General features: G+C 30.5%; 1 protein-coding gene across 1 annotated transcript; it reads right to left on the bottom strand.

Annotated features, from left to right (window-relative positions):
- Positions 1-2,494: 2,494 nt before the first annotated feature.
- LOC124834897 (uncharacterized) lies at positions 2,495-6,091 on the bottom strand. The gene is made up of 3 exons (XM_047309716.2): positions 5,515-6,091; positions 3,229-3,484; positions 2,495-3,090 (listed from the first exon to the last, which is right to left on the bottom strand). The coding sequence occupies exons 1-3, from the start codon at positions 5,815-5,817 to the stop codon at positions 2,711-2,713; spliced, it is 939 nt and encodes a 312-aa protein (XP_047165672.2). The 5' UTR covers positions 5,818-6,091; the 3' UTR covers positions 2,495-2,710.
- Between the last annotated feature and the right edge of the window lie 10,165 nt (positions 6,092-16,256).

Raw genomic sequence — 16,256 nt, 5'->3', positions numbered from 1 at the left:
CAAAACTTCAGAAAAGTTCAATGAATCCTCTCTATTACATGTCCCAGAGAAACAAAGTCGTCTTCTACTTTCTCACACTAAGTTCAATAAACATATAAGAACGAATAACAAGAAAAAAATACTAAAGGTTTAACCCAAGAAATACAATCTTAAAATATTATATATATATATATATATATATATATATATATATATATATATATATATATATATTGTAATGTATGTATATAACTTACATATTTCAAATGACATTTAAATTCAAGATTCATTTGATTAAAAAATAATTCGCATATACAAAATTATATTAATCCAGAATTATATAACCTTTTTTTCATATTGTTATTTTTTGTTATATAAAAGTTAACTTACACAATCAAAGTAGTGTACTAAGATTCGAGAAACAGTTTATTAATATTCTAAATTAATTTCTATATACATGCTAACAAACACTGATTATTTTAGAAGTAATAATTTTTTATTTAATGTATTAAATGGGTATAAAAATACTTGACTGATTTGTTTGTTAAATCAAAGAAATCGTCTTTTCATATTACTTCTTCAAATAAAAATGAGAAATATAATTTTAAAATCTATTACCCTTACTAGTGATTATATTTAATTCAGTGTATATTTAAAATCAACCTTACTTTTAGATTTATTTCATAATATAATGTTATTTTCAACGTCTTCCATTAAATTAACTTATGAGCACAATTCACTTAATAAATATTATAATATTAAACAACAAAGTATAACAATAAAATAAAAACCAAACATAATTTAAATAAAACATAAACAATTTAAGCATAAAATTAACATAAATTAGATCTGAAGAAGAGATAACACATATATGACATGCCAGTAAATGGCAATTTAAACACAACAAAATATCAATTAAGACACGGTAGCAATATAGATAGAAAGATATAAAAAAGAAGATGAAAACAAAAAACAAAATAGTAATAAATAATTTTCAGTATAAAAATTATAAATAAATAAATAAATTAGTGTCGTCAAAATGGATTGAAACCCATGAGCCAACCCGGCTCACCGGGTTTGAGTCGGGTTGGGTTGAAAAAAATGCAAAAATTTTGATGTCAGTCAATTTTGACCCGGTTCACTAAGAACTCGGCTCACACGGATAGAACCCGTGGTGGGTCGGGTTGGCTCACCAACCCACCTATTTTTTTTAATTAAATTAATTATTCAAATCCTATTTTTTTTATTGAAATCAAATTAATTAAATTAATTATTCAAAACGCACAACCTTTACTTAGCAATAGAGTCTTTCGAAAAGTTCTCCTCTTCGAATTAGCAAAATTTTATGCTTGATAGCTTAGAATATATATAACAATATATTTCTTTTGTTTTATTTTCTTTTATATTAATTGGTCTAATTACTAGTGTTTCAATTTAATCGATCAAAGTAACATATAAGAATCTCATAAAAGAAGAAGGTGAAAAAAAAGTTAGTTAAGTGAGTCAATGAGCTAACACATTTGACCCACCAACCGTGATGGGTCGGATTCAAAATTTTTTTGGCTCAAAATTTTTTTGGCTCGTTAATAAATGAGTTGGATTGGATTGACTCACTAAATGACCAATCCGTGTCGGATCGGACTGGATTACTCGTTTTGACAACTCTAAAATAAAAAGAAATAATCGCAGCGTGCATATTTGGGAATAAGGGTAAAATATATTGATGCTAAACTAGTAGAATGTGTAATATAATAATATTTAGAGAAAAAGAAAGATAAAGGGAGAGAAAAGATTCAAAAAAGGAAGAAAAGTCTGTAATAACATAATTAGTGAAAAGTAGTACTTGCAAAAAGGAAAAAGAAAAAGTTATTAATTTCCTTCATAAAATACATTAAAAAATAAATTATGAACTTTTGATTGATAACTTTCGTCTGAGCAAGTCTGTTGACCATACAATATTTATTTTATTTGTATAATTATTATATGGTAACAAATTAAAAAATGTTTTATTCATATATTGAGTAGTTTTAAATCAAAATAAATTTCATATATCCGGATCCAGATAAAATAGTCAAAACATAAGATCGGAGATGATTTTATTATAAATAAATATAACTATGGAAATCGAAGTCCCTAATATTCATAGTTTTCAGAATAAAACATAAATAAATTAAACTTCACTAGCATTTAAATATAAAGGTGTTGGATCAAAAGATGATGCGAGAACAAGTGGAACCGTTGAAATTGAAAAGAAAATAAGCAGCATTGGAAAGTGACTCCGAAACTACCCATTCTTGCCAACTCCACTCGATGTCAAAGCTTGACTTGACTGAGTTCCAAGAATGTCTGAACACCTTCTGATCTCAAATTTTAACAAATATTTGATCATTCGGTTGACCTCCCACCAACTTAGTATTGGAATGATCATTTTAACCCATACCACTCATCGGAGGGGATGAAATCTTAAGCCAACAAAGATTATAGATAAAACAATAAGACCAAGGAAGATCAAAAATAAACTGATAAAATACTTCTGCTGCCCACCAAAGATAAAATTAGACAAAACTTACTCAAAGTCAAATTAACTAAAGCCGCTCCAATGTTTATTTTGCATTTGCAAATGAACAAAGAGCATATGCTCATATCTATGATATAGAAAGATAGCAAAATGGAAAGGACCAAAGGAAAATTAAACACCAAAAGAGAAGATACAATAACTTTGACCATCTGTTTACCGCACTGGCTGCTGATTGTAGTGAGCTTTCTCTTTTTTCTTGGCTGCAGCCAGCTTTGCACTCCTTGCAGCAGCCTCATTGGCTGCAGCACGTGCGGCAGCATCCATCTCCTTGCTTGATTTCTTCTTCTTCATTGAAGCAACTTTCTTAAGCCTCTCTTTAACATCAATTGCAGAATTATCCTCAGTCTTCTCTGTTTCAGCAGTTTCAGAAGTAGTATTTCCAGCCTCCACACCATCAGGCTGCTCTTGTGTTTCTTTCTGCTCCTTCGAAGATTTGTCCTTCTTCTTTTTCTTTTTAGCATTTTTACTTTCCCCAGTAGCATTCTCCTTCTTTTCCAGAGAACCATTGATATCCTCTTCTTTCTTCTCAGCACCTAAATTTTTTGAAGGCCAGAAAAAATTCCAAATATGGAGGATTAAGTTAACTACATAGTTTCAGTTGAGATAACTAATATATTTAAGAATATTTCACTTTCTATACGTGAATACAATTAAAAACGCATTAATTTTACCTTGGGAATCATCCTGGCTAGAGGGTTCCTTTGAAGAGTATCCTAGCTCAGCCAAAACAGCTTCAAGTTCTTCAAGCCCCTTTTTCTTCAATTCCTTCTTTGAAAGTTGCCTTTCAGCTTCCTTTGTAACCACTGGAGGTTCAGCAGGCTTCTGAGGAACAGATTCGACTTCTTCTGGCACATCTAAGTCATTTTCATGTTCCTCCTCAGCATCATCATCAGCATCATCGAGACCTTCTGACTCACTCTCACTTTCCTGATTTCAAGTATTCAACAAGTATACCAGTTAATGGATACGTAACCAACGAAACAATCAGGAGAGATAGTACACGTACATGTTAATTGAGAGAATTAACATGTTAGACAATTTTATTTAGTTCCTTATTTCCAGACATAGCCAATGAATGATTACTTGTTAAGACAGCAAAACAATTTGAAGCAACAACCTTGCCTAAGGTCCAAAGCTCGACCACTGTTGGCATAAAATGTTCATCTTTATACGTTGTCCCTCTTTTTTGCAGTAGCTTAGTTCATCATTAGACATTTACATTATTTAAATATTGTTTCCTTCTGAAAAAGAAAAATACGAGAAGAATGTTCCTACAGTTTTGGGGATGATTATTTAATACTAATATCACGATCCTAATATTTTTTAGGCAGAAAAAAAAACATCAAAAAGTACAAAAAACTTTGTTGCTGTAACAGTGTAATATCTTTATTGATCTGCTGATTTAGTTATAGTTGTGCAACAGTTCTTAATACTTTTCCATGTATCTGATCTTGTGTTTAGCTGCTGTACATATGATTTATGCAACACAAGATCACACCCATAGGATAAAGTGGTTCCTTATACTTCCTCGTGTGTCTGTTCTTGCTTTAAGCTACCGTATATATGATTTGTGATAACAACTTCATATTTAGCATTTTGTATACGTGCAATTAACAGCTTAGTCTTTGCTAATCTGATTTAATGATGCAGTGGTTCTACATACTTCCCATGTGTCTGATTTTGTGCTTAATTGCTCTATATATGATTTATGTTAATGGTTTCAGGATGTGGAGTCTTGTTTACTTCCAAGATTAGGTCTTTAATTGCAAGTAAACAAGATCAAATCCTGAAACCATTAACATATATCATATAAACCACAGTTAAACACAACCATAGAAAATGGGGAAGTATATAGAACCAGTGCACTGATAAATGAAATCAGCAAAGACATAGACTAAACTGTTAATTGCAAGTAAACAAAACCCCAATCATGAAGTTGTTAAAACAAATCGTATAGAGCAGCTAAAAAAAGATCATACACGTGGGCAATTAGAAAGAACTGCAGTGCCATTATAATCAAATCAGCAACTTGGCAAAGGCTAGGCCGTCAATTGAAGGTAAACAAAATGTCAAATCATGAAATTGTTAACATAAATCGCAAAGAAGACTATCCAAATATTATGACTAAGCCAGACAACTAAAACAAGAATCGGCAAACCAAATTATGAAATTATCTACAGAACTCAATAAATATAAGACAACTTGGTAATAATTGATAATGACTATCGAGAAGCTAGACAACTGGAATAAGATTTGGATAATCATCATAAACATAAACAATACAAATAGAACAGTAAACAATTTGAAAACTACGCAGCTTTCCAGCAATTCAGTCAACAGTCAACAACTTCCATGAAAAGCTTTCTCCCCCAATATAAAAAGCCACCCAATACCAAAAACCCTATGTAATCCAAGTCCAAATAAAAATAACAGAGAAATACAAAGACCCTGATGAAACACCTTGCCCTCCCCTTTGCCACAATCATGGTTAAAAAAATATTTCAACTCAGATTAATCTTTATATCAATGTGTGTATAAGCATAACTCAACTATCTATATCTAAATAGCTCTATTTATATAGATAGATAGGTAAACACAAATTTTGGTGTAGCAGTTGTCCAAGCAACTCAACCAATACAGGTAAAACACAAACAATCCGTGCCATGAACTAAAGGATTCACAAAGCATGGAGCTATTGGGATATATATAACTTAAAATCCATTAAAAAATAATCATCAACATTATTTTAAAAAATGCATAACTAATTGCAATCAATCTACAAGTAGTCCTTGCAACTAAACCAATCCACAACCAGGTTAAAGACAAACAACATCAATCCAAACAAAAACATTCGGAGTTACTAAGATTATACACTGAAATGATTGACAAACAATAAAAAACATAAATTATAAAAAATAATTTAAACGATAAGGGAAGAGCAGGGCAGGAATTAAAACCTCAGCAACTGCGTCGTTTTGAGCTACCGTCTCGGAAGCAGGCGGAGCGGCCCAACCGGATTCAGGAGGAGCGGTGGTAGCGTAATAGTCGTCATCATCCTCGTCGTCGACATCGGCCCAGGATTTAGAAGTAAGCGGCGCGGGAGCCCAGAAAACATCCTTCTTCTGAGGGTCCTCGACCTTGGACGGGCCCTGCTCCTTGTCGGGCTTCTTCTTCTTTTTCTTCAAGCTGCCTAGCGCCGCGAAGACGTTGGTGCTGTTTATGACAGGCGCATCATCTCTCTTGCTTCCTCCACCTGCCATTCCCAATCCAAGACACAATAAATGTCGGAGCAAGATCGGAAACAGAAAAATGAAGAGCCGAAAATTCTAGGGTTTTGCGGCGGTGTGATCTGAGATTAATGAAAAGAAAACGGAGGGTTTTGGAGTGGGGAAGAAAGAGGATAACGCAGAAGGTGAAACAGTGAGTTGAGGAGGTGGGAGGCGGGGATCAACAACAAACTAGATGATGATGATTTATCTAGGACTGGGACTGTTTACATAGGATTACCATTACCACTTTCATGCATACATCCACATACATATCTTTGGGATTTTATAGCCCTGATTCTATGTGCGTGTTTTTTCGGGTGCGGTAGGGTCCGTGTGGATGTGGTACACTGCTTCTAATGGTCACACGTGTTGTCAACCTTTGACAATGAATCATCGCATGATCAACACACGTTTCCTAAATATCTTTTCTGATAAATTTAAAATCTTTTTAAAATAAAGTATTATGAATATCTGATTTTTTATAATAAAAAACATATAAAAGTAGTTTTTATGTCAAACTATTCAAAAAAATTTCTTTTATTTTCTAATTTGTTAAATTGAAAACTTGTCTCAAGGGTTTGTTTTTAGAAATTTTAGGGAAACCTGGTTTAACAGATAAGAAGTTGTTGGACTCTGAACTTAGATAATATTATTGAATTAATATTTTATTTTCTTATTTCTTTGAATCATATATATGATCATCATATGTCTACTGTTTCTTTTCAGTGCCATCAATTACAGGGTATTAAATTTTGTGAGTGTATTCACAAAATATAAATAATAAGATAAAAAATCACCAATGACAGTGATAAAGGTTGAACAAAAGCAAGTAATAATATTTGTAATTTGATTAGTTAATAGATATCAGCTATTTATTTTTGTATTTATCTTATGTTTAAATATTTTGATTATACTACATCAATATCTGTATTGAAGTTCAATTTTTCGATTACATTTTTAAAATTATTTCATGCATTGCATCAATATTTAAATTTAAATTGGATTTAGAAAATACAGATTAAAATTATTTATTTTTGTAGATAGAGGATAAAAAGTAGTTAAAAATATAAAATATACAAATGTAAAAAAAAAAGTTCATGAACTAATTATTTCCATAAAATTTAAAACATATGGTAAACGATAAATTAATAAAAAATAATAACAGTTTATGATTCTAAATTTTGATTCTCAATTACATTAAGACACGTAAAAGACATATAATGTGTCTAATTAATGGTTTTAATTTTTCTGTTTATGGCTTGGAGGAGGTGGTGCCAAATTTATCTCAAGGTTACTAGTTTGGATTTAAACGTCAAATAATTTTGGTTTTATGATATTAGTTAACCAATATAATTAAGAATAAGACTTATTATTATTATTATAGTGGTTAGTAAATAAATTGAGTTAAATATGTTTTTAGTCCCTAAACTATTGGCCATTTCTGGTTTTCGTCCCTCTTCCAAAGTAAGGTACACTTTAGTCCTCATACTTTTCGAAACTTTGGTTTTAGTCCTCCAAAACTAACACCGTGAAAAATATGTTGACATGGCTAACGGTAGACTGACACAGTTCTTTTTTTTTTTTTCTGAGTTTATCAGCTTTTCTTCCTTTCTCTCTCCCTCGTCTCTTTCTTCAATTTCAAAACACAAAACAATAAAATCTTCCGGTCTAGCTTTTCTCTCGCATCTTCCATCACCGGTCACCTTCCATGAACCACTTTAATGCCACTTTAATGCCATCTTTAGTTGAAGATTTAGATGGCCACAAATCTAGTTCAATTACTCGTACACCTTGTTTACTGTACACATCAGGAAATCTTGCAGATCTAGTTCTAGAGCTAGAAGACAGATAAAATAGCTAAATTTTCCCTCTGTTACTTATATGCTAATAAATAATAGTTCCTAGCTAATGAAACATGTACTTTCGACAAACATTGAATTGTAAGAACGTGAAAAGGATATAACACGGGATGCTTCATTTCACAAAAAAGGGCATTACTTCAAGAATTAAAGCTTGGTATAGTTAGTCATAAAATTCTCTAGTTTATAAGCCAGTAAACAGATAGAAAGAGTCAGAGGAGGTAAAACATGATGGTAAACAATAAAATAGGAAAAAGGTTGCTTTAATAAGAAAATCAATTGGAGAAACTGTTATAGAGTCAATTTTGAAATGAGGATGAGATATAACTATCACTAACTAGTTAGTTATCCAAGAAAATTGAAAATTTATCGGTTATACTAACACAGAAGACACGAGTGGAAATCTTAGTCATGCCACCAGCTTATATATTCTCCAATCTTTCCTTACAAAAGTAACTAAAATGGTGAATTCTTGGAAGTTTAATTAGATTCCTTCAAAGTTCTTTCTTATCAACAGAGAATGCATGTTTTCTTTTACAATTATTGGAGCCATTATGCTATATGACGAAGTGAAAAGGCAGCAGCGCGCCATGAGCACGTTAGGAGGAAAGTGTAGGAATAAGAGAGATGAAAACAGGAAAAATCAAATAAGAAAACTTTTGTCTTTGATGTGTGTATGTTTCGTGTCATTTACAAAGCATAGTTGAATATATTTTTAGGTTTCAAACAAAAAGGAAAAAACATGTCGGACTGGAATACAATTCTGCTAGCTCTGATTTCAATACATCAGGAAATCTTGCAGATCTAGTTCTAGAGCTAGAACTACAACTCCGTGCTACTAAAAAACTCTCAACTATTTTATCCAAATCCTCTTCGCCGCTGATATTATCTCCCTGATGCTCCACAATGAACCGAAGAAGCTGATCCGATCTGCCTTGCAGCGAATCCCCCCAAACCACATAAAATGTGATTTTCCCACAAACTATGAAATGCTTCAACGTCACAGTAAGAAACTTACTTTTGAGGCAACAAAAGAACTCAGAAGTGTCAAAATGAATTTTAACTTGTTGGCGACCGACAATATTCATGAACTGCATTTCTTTTCAGGTGTCTATATACATTTCACGGATTGCAGAGACATTTTCGTCTGGACCTATCCATTCACCCGCAAATGAGCAAATGAATGATTGAATTTGAATCATAGTTAGTCACTATTATTTAAGTAAACGTCGACGAAAAGAATCACTCCGCTTCAAAGGCAGCAATTTCATATCTGACTTCTTCTAGGTGTTCATTGATGGTCATCACAACATCCTGAACACCTCTAATTGCTTCATTTAGAGCATTGTCATACTCAGCATCTGCTTCTGCTGCTTCAGTTCCAGAAGCTTCAGTAATCTCCTGAACATGAACACACTCATGCTCCATTGGTTTTGTAAATTTGCAATTCTCATGGCTCACCAAACGTTCAGATGGGCGACCTGCTTTCTTTAACTTCCGAATGGTGACAGTCTGTGTAAAGAGTAAAGTCATTTGTCCCCAAATTCATTTATATCAAATTTGCAGGCTATTGGAGTTTTCTGCTAATCAAAACTCCATCGTTAAGTTTTCTCTCCAGGCTCATAAGCTTAGAGAATAAACATGAGTTTTCGATTTCCTTCTCCTTCTGACGATAGGTGTGGGTTCTTCTCTCGGGGCTGGCGTTCGTGGTTTTGATGATGATGGTTGTCTGATCGGTGATGGGAGATGCGAGAGAAAAGCTTGACCGGAAGATTTTATTGTTTTGTGTTTTGAAATTGAAGGAAGAGACGAGGGAGAGAGAAAGGAAGAAAAGCTGATAAACTCTGAAAAAAAAAAAAAGAACTGTGTCAGTCTACCGTTAGCCACGTCAGCATATTTTTCACGGTGTTAGTTTTGGAGGACTAAAACCAAAGTTTCGAAAAGTATGAGGACTAAAGTGTACCTTACTTTGGAAGAGGGACGGAAACCAGAAATGGCCAATAGTTTAGGGACTAAAAACATATTTAACCCTAAATTGAATTAGGAGTAGAAAAAATAAAATAAAATTTTATGACATTATTATTATTATTATTATTATTATTATTATTATTATTATTATTATTATTGATCGTATAATATTTTCTTAAAGCTGTTTAAAATATACATTAAAAATAGAAAATAAGTTAAAATAAAATTGATAAATTTATAAGAAATTTTAGAGAGATATTTAAGACCGTTCTATCTTTTAGTTATTTACAAAAATAACTAAAAATACATTATAAAATAAAAATATTTATATTATATGACAATGACAAATAAATTTATCTTAAAATGTTATCATTTACATATTTGATGAATATTAATATTTTTTTATTTATTTCAAAGGTACTTTTTGCTGCAGAAATATATTTATAATTTTGGTATAAATAGTAGCAAATTAAATATATAATAAATGGGATAAAATGAGTTGGGTATAGTAAACTAAGATACACTACCCGTTATCAATTTATTAAAATGAAGTAATATTTTTAATCATTTTTTTCATATGTAATAGTCAAAATACAATAATTTTATCTATGGCATTTATATAATATATAATATTTGAATATATTTAATTAATATTTTTTTAAAAATATTTCCCTCAATAATCCCAAAAAGGTATTTAATGTTATTAAACTCATCAGCAAAACTCCTTTAACGTCTAGTTAAAGTCAGCATCCAATACCTGAAGTTTGGATATCTCTGGAATTTAAATTTTAAATTGGCATCGAGGCTTGAATAACATCTAAGATAAATCTGCTTTTGCAATTAATTTTACAATCCCTTTTATAAGCCAACTGCTCAAACTCAGTTGTTAATTTTCATTTACTCAAATTCAAGAATACAGACAATATAGAAAATCAGAAAATAAATCACAAAATCACGTAATTTAGCCTAAAACACAATTTCACCCAATTAATAAAAAAATTCACATTAATTATAAGTATAAAGCTTATCAATCAGTACAAAAGCAATAAATAACATTATTTTCTCTTATTTTTGTTAAACAACCTCTAATATCATAATTGATCTTTAAAACTCTATTTTTCATTGTATGATTTAAGAAGAGACAAATAAAACTTCGATTATAAATCTAAACACATCACAATGATTATAGAGTAAGGTAGATTTACTTTAATTATATTTGAGTGACATGCATTCTATTATAATCTAAATGTATTGGAAAAAGCTAAACAATCTAGAAAAAAAAAAGAAAAAAAATGAAATTATTTTGATGGAGTGAATATGTAGAGTTATTTACTAAAAACACTTTGGTCTTTATCTTAAAAAATATGAAGATTGAGATGGAAAATGTAAAGAACAGATAAAAAAATGTAGTTAATAAAAAGTCTATTTATAATATCAACATTTTATTATTAAAATATTTTAATGTTATTTTTCTTTTCAATTATTAGACCATTCTCACACTATGATTAAAATAATTTCTATATTTATTTTATGCTATTTGAAAAGTATATATTTACGAACAGTTGTCAATTAACTTTTAATTATCTATTATGATTAAGTAATATGATAACTGAATATCTTACTTATTATATTAATCACCCCCACATACTCTGTCTTCTTTTCACAATCCATCCACTGTTTTACACTGTCTTTTATTTTATCTAATTTAACATCTCACAAAAGGACTAAATAAAAAAATAAAGGCAAGAGAAAATAAATCAAGAAAAAAGTTACTGCAGTATTAATGAAATTATTACTCCATTGATTATCATTAGTGTGGTGAGAGAAAATGCAAAAAGGAGATATTATAAAGCAAATTATTTACCTGCAAACGGTTACAAATAACATGTATTTTCTCTTTCCTTTTGAATTTTTAACATTTATTAGAAAGATAAATATAAAAGAGAGAAACAAATTTTCCAAGAATTGGAAAGAAATGAAAGACAAAATTGTTTTTCATTAAATTATAAATTTGTAGTCATTGAAAATTGTAATTGTAATAGATATATTTTGTCACGCAAATGAATGACGATGTTTTTAGATCATCAAATAAAAAAAAATCACTTCACAACCAAAAAATAATATTTTTTAATTATATTTATTTAGTTTTTTAATATCAAAATTTAACATATATCAATATAATATTGAAGTAGATTTTAGGAAGAGACTATTTTTTAAGAATGTTAAAGTATTATTTTTGTACATGATATGAAAAATGTTGCTATACAAAAACATATGTCTATTTAGGAATTGTTCGTATGATCAGAAAGTCATTAAAAACAATATTTATCATAGATAAGCTATTTGCAAAAAATACAACTTCAATCAAATTCATTAAAGCATGTCATAATTTAAAAGAATATTACTAAATATATTTACTATACAAATAAAATTTACTATATTATTAATTATTAATTATAATTTAGATTTTCTTAAAATGATTAAATTTTCATTAAATTTTTAAGACTGGATACTTTTTTTTACAAGTCACTTTTCTAAAACACTAAGGATCTCACCAAGAGATCCTACACAGATGGAACTTGATTTACATCTTGGATCATACTTTCATCACTTTGTAATCATATACTTTCTGCCACAATCAACATATACACAATCTCAACAATATACATTACTCACCACTCAGAAATTATAAAAATAACATATCCACAATTGAATCTAAGTTAATCAATACCATGAATCAAACAGCTCCAACTAACCCATAAGAGCTCATAAAATGCATCAATTTATACATACCTACAAGTAATATAATTATTGATTAACACTCATGTTTCAATATAAGAAACAGCTATCCTTACTTTATTATATATATATATATAGTACGTATTTTATCTTATAAATATATATATTTACATTATAATTATATATATATATATTATATTAAACTAATATAGAATATTAAATATATATATATATATATATATATGTTTTTTTTATATATGGATCCTTACTTTAAATTCTAAACACACAGTGACTGATTTCCTAAAATTATAATTGACTAGAAATTAACACATGATAACTTTATGCATCTACAATCAACTTGTTTTATTTTATTTTCATCCTAGTAGAGATCTTTCTTTATCCCAATTGGTCACCAGCACATATGACTAGTCACAACCAGGCCAGGGCTGCTCTATGATCAAGGATGTGTCAACTCAGGTTTTTAAGGTTCCTCTATCCTACCAACAAAGAAAGGCTCTCAACAATTAACAATTAGTTTATTTAAATTATCTACCCTGTTATCTTATGCTCTAAATTTGAAATGCCTAATTTTAATATTTTCACTTCCTCTCATAGCAACCTCAAACAGTACCTGTACATCTATTTAATACCCATATACACGCTATTACAAAACCCTTACTCCAGACCTTCCAACAAGATCAATTTCAGCCAACAAACTCATTCAAAACAGATTAAATTCATCACATCACAACATGCACAATTTCACAGTTTCAGTTATAACACCCAATACAATAAAAGTCATAAAATAGTTTCACAAGAGCACACCAGTTCAACATTCATATGCATATATTTTTATAAAATAAATTCATACAAAAATAATTAGCTCCCCTTACCTGGAAAGCTTAACAGTACCACTCCTAGGAATGCTCTAGCAGTACCTCCTCACAGAGGCGAGTTTGACAGTACCTATAAACCACCAAAAATTGGTGCATAGCACATTTCTTAGAGTTGGAAGGGACTAAAGGAAAAGCTACCAATAACAGGCAACCAGCAAGTTGCATGGCTTAGGTTCAAGAACGGTTGAAAAAAAGGAAAAAAACACTTACCGATCGGAATGGAAAAACGTTCGGTTCAAACTGAAGTCCGTGGTGTAGCGAGCGCGGAAACACCTTCAAATCAAAATTTGATCGGTTCAGTGAAGAGAAAATCTAGAGAGAAGATAGAGAGAATTTTAGGGCAAGAGTTTTAGAGAGAGAAAGAAAGCTGGCAAAATGAAGGAATTCTGATTTTTAGAAACCCCCTTCCTAAGGTCATGGGTCCTTAGCTTATGGGCTGACTGCCTCAACATAAGGCCCAATAGCCTTATTATTTTCAGGCTCTTACATGTATAGTTTTTTAATTTGAACTACGTAAAAAATACTAACAAATACTAAAGACAATACCATGATTAGTTATTGTCTTGTATGGATACCTATGAGGCCAATGATCGTGTAAACAATTAACAACTCAGTAACCGATCGGTTAAGAAAGCCACTGAAGTAGTTACACGGTAATCAATAATAACAATAGACTGCTGACAATTAATAGAATAATGAAAGTGGTTTATTGATAATGGGTCAAACCTAAGGGTAAGCCTATTTTAATATATATAAATATATGTTTGGCAGGAAGGTCAGATAACGAATTATGAATACTCGTTTTTATTAAACATTACTACGCAAAGTCACTTACTTGTGTCAGAGTGCATTTGACAGGTATCCTCCCATACGACTTGGACAAGGAGGAGAGGGAGCGAACAACGTAATAAAGGATCATCATGAAACTCATATAGTCTTCCGAACAATTTGGAATGTTTTGAGTAAAAGATCTCAACTCTTACCCGAAACCGTTATTACTATAAAATTCAACAGGTGGCAAGAAATAATAAGTTATGAAAATAAATTGTAGAAATGATAGAAATAAATTAAATAAGTTATCAATAAAGTAAATTGAAACCTTGAATTAAAAGTTGATTTTGTAATATTGAATTAGATTTAAAATCTATTGTTTAATGTATTATTACAATTTATCTTAAGAATGTTTATTGGATTTATTGTGTACGGGTTAATAGAGAGGTACAAAAATGTGTATTTTCAAACAAGATTTTAGACATGCAGATTCATCAAGAATCTTGCTACACTTCAACATGCAAGATTAAAGAAAAATTCAACATCACTTCCTATAAATTGCAAGTTATTCTCAAGCACAAGTTATAACAATAAATTAGAGAGAATGAATATGTCTCAACTAAGAGGATCCTTAGATACATCACATGAACCTCAGGTGTTGCATTATGTTTCAAAGAACTATAGTTAGTTGTTAATGACTATATCAACTCAGATTTTGCAAGTGATACTAATGAAAGAAGATTTACCAGTGCCTATGTGTTTACACTTATAAGAGGTTCAGTAAGCTGGTTATCTAGATTATTAGGATCTACTACATAAGTTAAATCCATGGCAACTACTGAAGCTTGCAAGGAAGTTATTTAGATTTAAAGAATGATAGAGGAACTTGGGCACAAACAACAAAAACTCATATATTGTGATAATTAGAGTGCTTTGCAAATTGCAAGGAATTTTATTGTTCATTCAAGAACAAAGCACGTAGAACTTCGTTATCATTTTGTTTGATAAGTAGTAGAGAAAAAATGTATCGATATGCAAAAAATTCATATGAATGAAAACCTAACAGATGTTATGACAAAATCAGTCAACATTGATAAGTTTAAATAAATTTCTATGACTTATTAAAAGAATAAGTAATATGAATAACAAAATATAGTGTGAATATTTAATTAGTTTAATCAAAATTTTCAAGTGAGAGATTGTAAAGAAAGAAGTTCCACATATGTAAAAACATCTTTAGGGACATGGTTGGATGATCATAAAAGAAACCACATGCTCCGTTCTTTTAACATTCCAAAATCATTTCTCTTCTCTTCTTTCTCTTGCTTTAACATTGTGAGTAGTTCTCTTTAAATTTAAAGAAAAAGGAGTTGTAATTTCTTCCATTAGTAAAAATTTCTATTTTGTCTATTATAGTAATTTTTTCTTATTTTTTTTATATTTTAATTGTGAATACTTGTGCATATAGTCTCGTACCCAACACACTTAGTGGACTAATATGTTAGAATTTGAAGCTTCATTAGAAGCCGTGAAACCATCGTACGGCAAGTAAGATAGTTGTTGATAGTTTATTTCCAATTTAACCAGGTTTATTGTTTTCTTAAGAGACAAGTATAATTGTCTATGGGAAGTTACAAGTGACAACAAAAACTAGAGAAAAAAAAAAGGAAAAAAAATAGAAATCATACAGGGGAAATAACTTAGGCTGTGTTCGCTTCCGCGGATGGCACTGTTTGCGCCAATTTGCGAGCGATGAATCAAAAAAATTGTGTTCGCTTCAGTTGATTAGCTTAGATGGAAATGAAGTGATTTGCGGGATTCATCCACTGTTCATTCACCCGAACATCTGAAGAGATTTGGAGGGATGATGATGAAATAGTCTGAATTGCCCCTGTTCTAATAATTTTATTACAATTGAATACACCCACAATTGATCTGGAGAAGCCGTAATCGGTTACAAGAGTGTTGTAACCGGTTACAGCTGCATGAACAAATATAAAGTAGAGAAGTAATTGGTTACAAGAGTAGTGTAACCGGTTACAACTGCATGAACATATATAAAGTAGAGGAGTAATCGGTTACAAGAGTGGTGTAACCGGTTACAGCTGCATTCAAATCCATTCAAATCATCTCCCCCAAATCATCTCCCCTAAATACACTCAAAAGAACAAAGCCTTAGAGATTGTAGTGTTTATGG

This window comes from Vigna umbellata, chromosome 1, assembly GCF_029865625.1.
Source record: "Vigna umbellata cultivar VRB3 chromosome 1, Vumbellata_1.0, whole genome shotgun sequence".
In the NCBI taxonomy this organism is placed as follows: Eukaryota; Viridiplantae; Streptophyta; class Magnoliopsida; order Fabales; family Fabaceae; genus Vigna; species Vigna umbellata.
Note: the sequence above shows the minus strand (reverse complement) of the source record. Positions and strands in the feature narration are given on the sequence as shown.